This window comes from Acanthochromis polyacanthus, chromosome 6 (genome assembly GCF_021347895.1).
Source record: "Acanthochromis polyacanthus isolate Apoly-LR-REF ecotype Palm Island chromosome 6, KAUST_Apoly_ChrSc, whole genome shotgun sequence".
Taxonomy (NCBI): Eukaryota; Metazoa; Chordata; class Actinopteri; family Pomacentridae; genus Acanthochromis; species Acanthochromis polyacanthus.
The window spans coordinates 17,409,997-17,422,936 of NC_067118.1; the positions used below are offsets into that span (position 1 = coordinate 17,409,997).

General features: G+C 40.9%; 1 protein-coding gene across 4 annotated transcripts in view; it reads left to right on the forward strand.

The window, feature by feature from the left end:
• Positions 1-12,940, forward strand: part of trim33 (tripartite motif containing 33) — a 30,391-nt gene that overhangs the window by 14,228 nt on the left and 3,223 nt on the right. For 2 of the 4 annotated variants that reach the window (XM_022215876.2, XM_022215877.2), the window contains exons 8-19: positions 389-506; positions 754-1,040; positions 1,860-2,054; positions 4,250-4,306; positions 4,565-4,765; positions 5,935-6,067; positions 6,364-6,427; positions 7,114-7,267; positions 9,750-10,174; positions 10,498-10,609; positions 10,705-10,779; positions 11,384-11,536. In XM_022215876.2, coding sequence (XP_022071568.1) covers positions 389-506; positions 754-1,040; positions 1,860-2,054; positions 4,250-4,306; positions 4,565-4,765; positions 5,935-6,067; positions 6,364-6,427; positions 7,114-7,267; positions 9,750-10,174; positions 10,498-10,609; positions 10,705-10,779; positions 11,384-11,536 — 1,974 coding nt within the window. The remainder of the gene's footprint in view (positions 1-388; positions 507-753; positions 1,041-1,859; positions 2,055-4,249; positions 4,307-4,564; positions 4,766-5,934; positions 6,068-6,363; positions 6,428-7,113; positions 7,268-9,749; positions 10,175-10,497; positions 10,610-10,704; positions 10,780-11,383; positions 11,537-12,940) is intronic. The other 2 variants (XM_022215879.2, XM_022215880.2) reach the window with 1 other exon arrangement.

Genomic DNA, 12,940 nt, shown 5'->3' on the forward strand with positions numbered 1-12,940 from the left:
TTTGGATTATCTCTGCTTCTGGCAATACTCAGGACGCAGAGGTCACAAACATATCTGAACTGTAAAAAACTATCTGATGTAGGGTGTTCTTGGTATTTTTCTGGCCTGCAGGTCTGCATAGAGGTTTAGGAATGCAACATCATGCTTGGAGTATTCTGCTGGCCAAGCTTTGTTCTAGCTATATTTGTGTAGTTGTAGAGCTGGCTTTCCCCACTACTTTATGTGGATAGGATTTTTTCCTCAAACAAGGGACAGCGAATGAGATCATTTAGACAACTTTTAAAGTAATGGTCCCAAAAGGCATGTTGACAAATGGACTATTTGTTGCTCTAATAGAGCTAGGCTCACTAACTAAAAAACATTATTCTCTCTGTGTGCATGCATGTAGATTCTTTTCCAGCTTCGCCAGCTCTTCAAGGCTAGGCTTGAACCAGCACCCCAGGCAAATGCAGCTGTGCGCTTCTTCTGTGACCCCACCTTTTGGGCCAAGAATGTAGTGAATCTAGGTGAGAGAAGTTAATTATCTTATTATCCCTCATCAGTTTCTATATTCTGTATAAAATATTGACTTTTAGTCTCTGATTTATTCATTCTGATCAAGATTAAAACATGGAATATCAGATTTTTTGTTTTTTGTCTTTGCGTTGTATTTCTACAAAAAGCTATCCCTGCTGTATAAATGCAATAAATGAATATTGCACAGCTGCCTTCAGCACATGCACTTCACGGACATCCGTTTTCTTCCTATTGTAGGCAATTTGGTAATTGATAAACCACCTCCACCTGCACAGCCACCCAATGTGATGGTAGGAGGACCGCCCATTTCCCCAGGACAAGGTCACCCAAGCAAACACCCAGGACAAATCAATCTTGCCCAGCTCCGGTTGCAGCACATGCAGCAGGCAGCTTATGCACAGCAAAAGCAGCAGCAGCAGCAACAACAGCAACACCAGCAGCAGATCCAGCAACAGATGCGCATCGCCTCACAGATGTCCCAGCAGCATGCAAGACAGGCTGGACCACCAATGGTTCAGCAGCAGGTACTGAAAACATTCAAACAAGGTGTTACTGCAGAATAGAATGTTAAATCTGTGCTCCAGTTGATTAGTCTGGTGAGCTGCAGTATTTAAGATTTATTATTATTACACAAGTTACATTTTCATTCCTTCAGTCAGATTCTCTCTTTATCATTTTGACGAGACCTAAAATACCATATCTGTGTTTTGCAGTTTCCATGTCATTTACTCCAAATTAATTAGTTACCGCGACATTATGCAGCAATTTTACCTAAAATAACAGCTTTAAAGTCCTTTTCATCATAAATTGACTTGTAATCAGGAGAATATCACCTCTGTTATATGTGTTTCCAAGCGAGGAGCCCTACTGTAGCTGTCGTTTAAAAATACATGAAAGAAAACTGATGCTGAGACCTGGTGGCCTGCAGGTCTTGCAATACACAGGTAGAAGCCCTGAAGCATCTAGTACAACATTTCCGAGGAGAAACTGAAAAATCATCTTGGGTTGAAGGACAGTCGGATATCCCATACATGCTGCAACACCGACACATGACAATAACTTTAAAAACCTAATTCAGTGAATGGCATGTTTCTGTTCAATTTCCTACCTCAAGCAAGGTCCTGCTGTCTTGAAGTTTCAGAAGCTTTATCCAGTGAACTGAAATTATGTAATGATTATACAAATAAACATCAACTTACTATTGCCAAACACAAATTATTGTTTAATAACTGTTTAATTCATGTAATTGCATGACTCTGAAGAATGTCTGCTATTTATGGAAATTTTTCCTCTTGTGAGCTTTGTGTATTTTCACACACTGTTGTCTGCATGATTTTGTTTAGCCTCCAAGACTCATCAGTATGCAGCAGCTACCGAGAGGGCCTGGGGGTATGAACGGTGGGCCAGGACCCCCCATGTACCCCTCCTCCCACCACATGCGTCTACCTGGTCCACCACAGGGCCGAATGCCCACCACTCAGCCACGACACAATGGACAGCAGTATCCACCCATGATGCAGCCTCAGTTACAGAGACAGGTCAGTGCAGACACACTGGTTTCACTACACGGAAACATAATGACAGGTTTACTTTTGATCGTTTGGTTTTGACTGATGTAGAAAATGTGATTCATCTGATATCAGTTACTGTATAGATACGCAAGGCTGGTCTGAAGAAGCCAAACAGCCTTCTTGAGAAAGCAGTTTAAAGTATTTACAGTATATTTTTATTTAACTTCTTCTGTCTAATTCCTGTTATAATTTGGGAATACTAACGGACATTAAAGTGAGGGTTCATTTGTCCTTTTTGTACCTACAGTAATATGTTGAAATTTAGGAGCGGAATCCTACATTTTTTTGTGTAGTGCTTCCAAGAAATCTGAAAAGAAAAATCTAGCTTTGATTTTTTTCAGCTTTGACAGGTCAAAAGCATACACAGCCTGTAAACAGGTTGCTGTATATTTTGAATCCAAAGCCCCTTAACTCCCTTTCCCTTAATTTTTTTTAGCTGTGGGTTTTAGCTCCATTTATACCAGATACCAGAAATGATGTCATGATGTGAGTTATAGTTGCCCTGATTGTGACATGACCACATATTTGCTTGATCAGGCACTGATGGCAGTACCTGAAAGTACCTGGAACTCGGATAAAGTATCTTCTCCTGAGCAAGGCCAAAGTTTTGTTCCAAGAACTCATCCCTGCCATGGATAGTTAATATTGAATTGAAGATTGGAGCCTGCAACAATGGCTATACTTTAACACTATGCAGGGGGAAGAGGCTGTGAGATTTTATGTGTCTTTTAGTTTTTATGGATGACTTTGACAGATTTCCTTTAAACAAGGTGGGGACAATGCTGCCATTATTGTCATAAATATGCAAACTGATGTGTCGGAGGTTAAGGTTTTACACAATTCAAATTCAAATGCAAAAGTCTGGTTTGAATTTGCAGGTTTTAGCATGCTGTATGTAAACTTAAAGATTAGAAAGGCATTTCACATTCTTTATCAGTGTAGAGCCCTTTTCAGACATGCAGTCCTTTTTGTTAATCTGATGACATCTCTCCATGTCTGCTTCATGTCTGAATGAGCACCCTGCTCACAAATAGTGACAGGAATCCTACTAGGTGGGACGTAGTTGCATTTAGGTATTGCTGTCAATGCAGCACAAGTCTGATCTGTAAGCAGTCACAATAACGGACACACATGCAAAGATGTTGTTCTTTGAGTTTTGTGAAATGGTTTTAGGAAGACTTTTCCCATAATCCAAAAGATCACAGAGCAGTTAATGCACATTTTAATGCCAAAACACTTGTTGTTCACTTTGCACTACAATTGCACATCTATTATAAACAAAATTAAGGAAGACTTTAGAAGGTCAACTTCATGAGGCTCACCAATAGTAAATGCAATCCAGGATTGAAAAAATTAGTTTGATGCTTCCAACTGTTTATAGGAGTCTTCCCAATGAGTTTGTTGAATACCTGCAGCAGCAGGATCCATATGAGCATCTCTGTACTGAGTGACCTTTTACACAACTTATACCTTAATTAATCGCTTGTTATCATCAATTATCCCAACATGTATTCGGGATTTATTCAGATCTTACAGCATACTTGTCTTTACCTCAGACAGTTCAAATGTTAGCTATGTTCACTGATTAACTTGGTATTAGTTTAGATGTACTGCAATGTTTAATCTTGTGTGAATATCAAATACTCCATGTGTACCTTGGTTCTGTCTGTCACTGTCATGGGAATGTCTGTATGAAGCTGAGGAATATTACAGCAAAAGTGACCCATGTCTGAATGACAGTACTTTCACTTAATCTATTGATGAAGCAGCAATGTTACATTTTCTATGTCTAAAAAGGCTTAAATAGTTTTTATTACAACATGCACTCACACATATTTGCCAGTGAAGTTTTCATTTAAACAGTTGTATTAAAAAAATATATTATGGGTACACAAATGGCAAATGAAATTTAAACATAGGAACATTCACATGCTTGTAGCCAAGATGTAGGGAGCAGACTGAAACTGTTGTTTTTAAAGATGGGGACAAATGTCTTTTTTTCAGTACTGCTCAGCACTGCCTCTCCTGTGTATCTATACATATGAAGCTGACTGTCTGCTCATCATGTACAGTAAAATATGAAAACGTGTCTTTGCTGCTTGCATGTAACACTAGATAAGAGAAACCAACACTATATCCAGCCCCTTTTTCTTTGTGTCCAGATGTCTGTAGAATCTGAGATGAGCCACCAAAGGTTTCGTTTCTTACTACAATCAGGGGTTTGGCACCTTTTTCCTATTTTGTTGTTTATGTGTCTTGTGCAGCATGTGTGGTTAATTAAATGCATGACAATGCAACCCTATTGTTCCCACAACAAAGATTTTGTGTCTCTTGAACCTCAGTGAGTGACCTCCTTTTATTGTTTCTGTTATCTCCTTGTTCCTTCCCTTTCTTTCTCTTCCTTGCTGACATTGCCCTTTCTTTTTTCTTTCTGTGATCTTAATTTGCTCCATCTTTCTCTCTCTTCTGCTGTGTAGCATTCCAACCCAGGGCATGCGGGCCCTTTCCCAGTGGCATCCCTGCATAATGCCAACCCCACAAGTCCCACAAGTGCCAGTATGGCCGGCGCACATGCTCACCGCGGCCCTGCCAGCCCCATCATAGGTCCAATCGAGCTCATCCCCTCTGTCACTAACCCTGAGAACCTGCCCTGCCTACCTGAGATCCCGCCAATTCAAGTGCGTACCTTTTAAACATGTTTGTGTTACAACTTCGTCTTCAAATTAAAGCATTGTAAAATAGTCAAAAAAAACTATTCAACAAAGCGTTAACGTAATATTTGCTCTGTAAACAACCACAAAATCACTATTTTGATGGGCAGCTGAATATTTTGAGATCAAGAAGAATAAGTAAGAATATCTGTTTAAAATACATATTTTATATATATATATATATATATATAAATGTGTGTATATATATATATACCTATTTTTGAATTTAATAAATCCCAGATCTGTTCAGTAGGTTTGAAATCTGAAATCTCTCTTGGCCAGTACATCACTTCCAGTACTCCAAATTCCTTTTTCTTGGTCCAGTAGTCTCTGTACAGCTTTGAAGTATGCTTATGATCATTGTGTTCTTGGTATATGAACCCACGACCAGGTTCCATGATGCACCAAGATGTTGTGGTAAACCTTCTTGCTCATGATACCATCCATTTTTAAATAATTAGCCCATGTCGTTTCCACAAATGCAACCCAATACCACTGTGGGGTCAATGCATTTAGCATCAAAACATTCTCCAGATTTTCTGTGAACATAAACACGACGAGCCTGATCAGAGTTAAAATTGTCCGTCCGATTTCATTTGGAGTTGTACTGCTGACTCATAGGCAGCTCTCTTTTGTAATTACTTTTATTATGTTGGATTTTCTACTTTAATCCAGCAGTTCTGCTCTTTAAAATATAAATCTCTCCTTACATTTCATACTGCGGTGCATTGTTCGATAACGTACAATATTATCAACTTAAATTAAGTAGTCATTTTGCTTTTTTTTTTGAAGATAGTCATTTAAATAAATTGGACTATTTGGTAAAATAGTTGAAAGATTAGTTGATAGAAAAAACTCACAGCTTACTAATCTCTCACTGATATAAAGTGTCAGTGGAATGAGAATTTCTGAAAAGCTTTGTCAGTGTTCATTCCAGTAGCAGGTGAACAATACAAGAAAACACTTAAAGCCTACCTTTCATCTTAGGTGGTTATTAGCGCTGAACTCAACTCAAGATGTCAAATGTCTCTGTAGCTTAGATGGAAAAGTCTAAATGAGAGAAATTCTTTTCCAAAAATCTGTTGATCTCTTGAGTAACCTGGTTCTCTGATGCTGTGGTTTTCTGGCATTGGTAGTTGGAGGATGCAGGATCCAGCAACCTTGGACACCTCCTTTCTCGTTACATCACAGCCAGCACACAGCATCATCTGGGTTCAGTGGACATGAACCCCTCACCTGGACTATCAACACACTCCCCTGGATCTTCAGGTACCAGCAGAGCTTCCTTCTAAAGTGCCATTTCAGGCTTACTTCTTGCATTCTGCAACTAAAATTATTGCATGTAAAAGCCAGCCATGAGTTCATTTTCCACAAAGTTGCTGTACAGTGATGATCTATACCAGTTCAATTTACGAAAATAAAATTTAAATTCATGCGTATTTGCATCCTTTACCAAATGTTAGACCTTTTTCTCATTGAATGCAGTGTACATGTTTAGCAACTTTTACTTGTAGACTAAGAAGCGATCGCTCCTGTTTTATGACCGGTTTCATTTCTGTCTGAAGGTCTGTCCAGTGCCCACACACCAGCACGACCTTCGAGCACATCGAGCACAGGCAGCAGAGGGAGGTAAGAAAGTGTGAAGCTATTTTAAAAGGTAAAAACAAGATCGACACACCCGAACACCTAATTTAACAGAGAACAGATCTGAAAATAGTACGAGTCTATGAATAATCTGTGAAAGTAATCATGCTGGTGGTACCCTGATAACCAAGTGGTAAGGAAATGTATTGCATGCTTGCAAATGCCCTAAGCAGCAAGTTAACGGTTCACTTCACAGCTGGACCAACCTTTACCGTATGTCCTTGCCCTGCTCTGAGTCCTCATATTTTCTGTCAGTCTCAGCTGACTGTCTGTTATAGGAACAAATGTTTGTTCTTTTTAAGTTATACTGCTGATTGGATCAGTCCATCTGCCATGCTTCTTAGTCTTGTCTGTTTATTGAAATTTGGAAATAAAGAGGAAAATATTTTGTGCTGTCAAATTTTCAGCAGAATAAGTGTGTATATAGGGAACAGTTTGTATAGAAAAGACTTTTGGGAGTCTGACCTTTACCAATGACTTGAGTAACACACAGTGATTGCATGTTTATGCTGGACTAAGGGACAGATTCAGAACAGCTAAGATCCCTGTGTGGTCTCAGTTTATCAAACCAATCAGCTCATATTAAATAGGTAATTGGCGTTTAAGGAGATAAAAAGTTGAAGCAGTTGTGTTACAGATTTTTCCATGGTTTGTCTTTGTGTGCATCTCAGCTGCAGCTCTGCAGGAAGGGCAGGGCCAGGAGGTGGAGCTGCAGCAGAGCCGGTGAGGGTGAAGCAAGAGCCTGGCACAGAAGACAGCTATAGCTGTCCAGCTTCTTCCCTGAAGACAGAGAGGAGCAAAGATGCTGGGAGGAGTGCCTGCATGGTATGAATGCTGTTTTTAACAAGCCAAAGGAATTTGAAAATGTGAAATATGACACTGTAATAATTGTTGAAAGCTTATTTATGCTGTATTGAACTTGTTGCTTGCCTACATCATGATGTGGCTATCCCTATCGCAAGGATCTTCTTCCAGTAGCAAAACCCTTCAAGGCAAGTCTGGCTGCTTGTTAACCGTCTTGACAATGTCCGAAGAGGCAGTTATTTCAGGTTAAGAAAACCAAACCCATGTCTAAATGATATAGCAGAGAGCCATAAGTGTAGTCTTAATGGTCAGTGGGACACAGACACTACAGTCGAGGTCAAAAGTTTACATACACTTGTAAAGAACATAATGTCATGGCTGTCTTGAGTTTCCAGTTATTTCTACAACTCTGATTTTTCTCTGATAGAGTGATTGGAACAGAGACTTCTTTGTCACAAAAAACATTCATGAAGTTTGGTTCTTTTATGACCTTATTATGGGTTAACAGAAAAAGTGACCGACCGTGTCGACTGTACATGTATAGAAATATAAAATACTTTTAAACCACTTTAAAGTTTTACTGACTTTGCCTGTAAGAGATTCAAAAGCTTTTTCCACCATGGTTTATAGTTCTAAAATACATGTGCAAAGTTTTTTAATACCATCTGCTGATGTGACATGATCACCTTCTCTGGCCCATCCCACCAGAACATTTGAACAAATGCGATGCTAATTACAGATACAGTCAAGTCAAAGAGGAACCATACAAAAGTACACTTACCTGCATCTTCATGATGATAACAAGTAAAAATACCATGTTTATTTGCCACAGTTAAAACTGTCATTAACCTCAACCATGAACAGTCAGTGCAGCAGCATGATTGGTTAAAGTTTCTCATTTTAGTGCTTATAAATCTGGAAGGAGTGGTAAGATGTGTGTCATACTACAGCCATATTTTGTGTTATAGAATTTACCAATAGAATTCTATGCAGGATTCTTTAAGTGATTTGTATAGTGTCTCTGCAGTAGCTAACTGAGAATATTATAGAAATATTATAGAAGTCTGCTCTTGTAGGAGGCAGTCACATTTTTCCTCTCTCCGTCTCTATCTCTGTTCTTCTCCCCACACCCTCATGTTCTCTGCTTGCTGCACTTTTTGTCTCATCTCGTCTGACTTGGAGCAATCGCTTGGCACTGGACCTTCAAAACACCGATCATGGAATGGATTAGCTGGTCTCTCAACGAGATTGACAAGATTGTCGCCACAAAGAGCACGGGCCTAGGGGAGCCTACCTGCCCGGATGGGAGTTTCGCCTCTGGTTACGTGATAGACGCCTAGGTCAAGGGGATCATGTGCCTGGCATCCCTATCTGTGGAGGATGTGGAAGATGTTTATATATTCGGATTTGTGATGACAGGTCTGCTGATAATTGGCTTGTTCACAGGCCTGAGCTGCTAGAAAATTAGGAAGACCGCAGACAGAAAAGATGTCCAAAATCTGCTGGTGACCGGAATGATGAACTCAAACGTAAGATGAACAATTTGCTTGGTGTGACTGTTGATTTGAGTCGCAAAGTGGATGCCATCAAGGTGAGGATCGCCACAGCTGAGTTCTAAAAAAATTGAGAGCAGCCTGGGGGGAGGTGAAATTGCTCCTCTCCCCCGCCTAAGCAAGGATACTGATTGCATTCTGGCGCCCCTGGAACGATAACAAACTTCTCTGGAACTTTTTCATGGCCAAGAGATGGCTCTCCTAAAGCCCCCCCCCCCCCCCCCCCAAAAAAAAAGCACCACCACCACACACTTCCCCAAGGACACCTGTTGACTTTTGGACTGGTCCATCCGAGGACGTCTCCGTAGCAACCAGCTGTGTTATCGCGCTTCCACCCTTGCGAACTGAGAGACCAGGGTCTGGGACGCAAGGAGATTGGCTACACGCATACACACACACACTTGGACTCTGAGCTCACGTTCACACACACATGCCCATCCCCCCATCCAAGCCGCCTCCACAAGCTTCCCACTCGCGATGCACAGTGGTCAGGAATCCTGTGCGCAGCGTGCCACCCTATGGCGCAGCAGCTCCATAAGAGACTGACTACTGTGCTGAGCTACCTGACCCATTACCCCCCATCCTTATCCCAACTGACCTTGTCTAATGTCATGCTTTGCCTGTTGCGAGTTTGTTTTTTTCAGGTTCCTTCTCAAATTGAATTTCCCAACTTGGAGGTTTCATTTGGTATAACAAACCTTTTTTTTCATTTTACCTTCTGCTATCCCTACCCCGATCCCAAATGTCTTTGTTTTTCCTTTTCCTCAAGACAGGCGCACTCCTAAAGGTACAGCAGCCCAAACTGCCATTGGCAGGGCAGCTCAAATGAAATTTCATTGTATATGAAAGTGTGCAATGACAATAAAGGTTTGATTGATTGATTGAAATGAACTCAGCATTAATATGTTGTGTTTTAAAATGGGCCAATGCTTTTGTGTGTTTTTTCGTAGATGAGCAGTCCAGAGAACAGTCCCCTTCCTGTATTGGGAGTTGTATCTACAGGCCAAGATGCTATCAAGGCACTGGGGGAGCGCATCAAAACAGAACCACAGTCTGAGCCACCTTGTTCTGGACTGAATGGCTCCAGTGCAGCAGCATCTTCCACAACCACTATGACCTCCACTACCTCATCATCCACTGAGAACAGCAGCAGCAAGGACGGCCCTCCCCTCACTAATGGAAACGTAGACAAAGGGACAGAGACCACAGGGAGTGGGGTATCTGCTGGAACAGGGAGTCTTGGTGGGAAAGAGGATGACCCCAATGAAGACTGGTGCGCTGTTTGCATCAACGGTGGTGACCTGCTATGCTGTGACCGCTGTCCCAAAGTGTTTCACATGAAATGTCATGTACCCACCATAAAAATCTTTCCAAAGTAAGTGATCAGTCTAGATTCCATTTTGTTCGCATTTTTAGCAACAAGGCTGTTGCATACTGCCATACAGACACTAAAACATATAAATGCTATCGTGTAGAACCGTAATGTTGAAAAGTGGGCAGAATGTTTCAGGAGGGCACAGAGACAACAGCAACACCTAAACATGTTTTAGGCATTGACAAAGTAGATACTGATTTGTATTAAGAGCTCCAAACTGGCAAGCAAATATGTCAGTCTAACCTGAATAAAATGTCTAAATGCCTTACTTTATACTATTCTGAATGTTCCAAATGTTCTCTGTGTGGTTTCAACATTCTCAGAGGTGACTTTCTCTGCACATTTTGCCGGAGTCTAACCAACCCTGAAGTAGAGTATTGTGACGACAGCAGGAAAGCAAAAGGAGAGCAGGCCCTGAATCCTGAGGACCAAAGGGTCAGTACATCCACCACATCCCTGGAGAACTTCTTAATGATTAGCACAAGACACTTAAGTCTGTTCTCGCTCTTTCTTTCTTCCTCTCTCTGCAGAGATGTGAACGCCTCCTGCTGTACATCTTCTGTCATGAGCTCAGCGTGGGTTTTCGGGAACCTGTTCCTAGCTCTGTAAGTAGCTCTACATGACAAACACACAGTTCAGTGAAACAATTTGACCAGTTTGCCAGTCGACTCTTTGCTGATACCATCAAGACTTCCCTTCCTTCTATTTCTCAAGTTGTGGCAACATTTCATCATTCATCTTTTTCAGTCCACGCACACTCCTTGTTGTTGTTCTTCCCAATCAGATTGTACACAATCGTGCAGTTTGAAGTTAAAATTATGGGAAAAAAAAAAAAAAAAACAGATGCCTGGTTACCTCTCTGTGCAACAATCCCGAGCTACATTCACCCTTTTGTGAATTGGAATTGCACTGAAAATCCTGGCTGCATGTAACTTATGTCCCGTGTGCTCACATTTTTTCCATGTTTTATTTTATTGAATACTATATTATATTATTTCTGTCTGTTTAATAATTGATAAGCTTGTTCTTTGTTGACATGTTATTATATGAACTTATCAAAGTCCTTTGAGACAGATGAAGAATATCCTTTCATAGATATGTTGCTATCTTGAATAATAAGATTAGAGTATTTCTATATATCATGTATATAATTATACTTAAAAAAATCATAGAATTGTTATTTGATCGACTTTTTTTATTTACACATAGGTGCCCAACTACTATAAGATTATCAAGCAGCCCATGGACCTGAAAAGGGTGAAGAAGAAGCTGCAGTTACGGAGCTCCCAGTACTACCGATCAACCCTGGAGTTTGTGTCTGATATGCGCCTGATCTTCAAAAACTGTGCAAAGTACAATGAGGTGAGCAGCATGACTCTGGAGCCCGCTTTGGCGAATGGCATCTGCTTGTGTGTGTGTGCATGCAGACACTGGTTAGACTGATAAGGTTTGGAGTTTTAATCTCCACCACCTGATTTAAAAACTTACTGGAGTAATTTGACCATTTTCATACCTGATACAAAGAAAACCGTTGTATTAGTCTAACCTGATAACCTGATGTCGAGCCTGATATCAGAAAAGGAAGTGGTGCATTAGGATTGCAGTGTGTTTAGAGTTTTGCATACTTACTAACACTGGCTGCTGGGTGATGGAGCGTAAAGGTGTCACTGTGCTCTCTTCACACTGGCTGCAGGACCACTGTCTGAACACCACTAACACTGTTGCATCACTATGATAAACCACACGTTTGTTTGTGACGGATGGCAACATTTTTATGAAATTAACATAGCCTTTTCACATAGTCTTCTTAGGGACAATAATGTGTTTTGCAGTATGATGGATGTCTTTATTTTTTGTTGCCTCTTAACATTCAGATGTTGTTTTAGGTTAAGATTCTTATTTCTACCCTCTGTCTATACTGGAACATAGTTACATGTAGTTGTGCTTGCCATGTTATCTAGATGGATCTATTACAGTATTGGCTGATGTTTTATACGCTCCAACACCACAAGGAAGCGTCTATTTTATGAAGGAGGGAGCAGTTCATTTGGCAAATATTGACTGTAAAGTCTTGGAGTCTTCCAGGACAACCTGACTATATGTATATAATATAATGTTTGTTTATATATATAAATTAGACCCTCCAGAAAAACGCGATTATGCGATCGCATGAATTCCCACATTAATCACCAAAATGCCGCTGATTATGCGGAGGTCAATTATTTCCCAAAAGGCCGCATAATCCCCACAAAACAGCGCATAATTCCTGCAAGAATCTCACATTTCCCCGAAAAAAAAGAGAAATATGTGGGTCCCGCATGATGTCACAATTTCCGCATAAAATGAGAAAACTATAACCAATATAAATGGAGCTGTGAGTGAGTTTTTATGTGACGCCCGGCCTGACGTCATCAGTTCGCGCATTCACACACACACTACAGTAGAAGCACGAGCTGATGCGGAGCGCGGCGCCAGTGTTGCCAACTTAGCGACTTTCTCGCTAAATCTAGCGACTTTCCAAAGCTTCCTAGCGACTTTTTTTGTCAAAAATGACTAGCCACAAATCTAGCGACTTTTTCTGCCGTTTTGGAGACTGACAAGCAGCAGGTGCTGCTGTGAGCTTCCCCCCCTCCCAGAGCACAGGCTGTCAGTCCAGTAACCCCGCAACAGTCCCAGTGTCTGATTAGAGGACTCATCACTCCGTGGTCAGACGGCAGATGAATCGCGCATATTTTTGCATATTTCACAACTATTCGCGTACTTTGC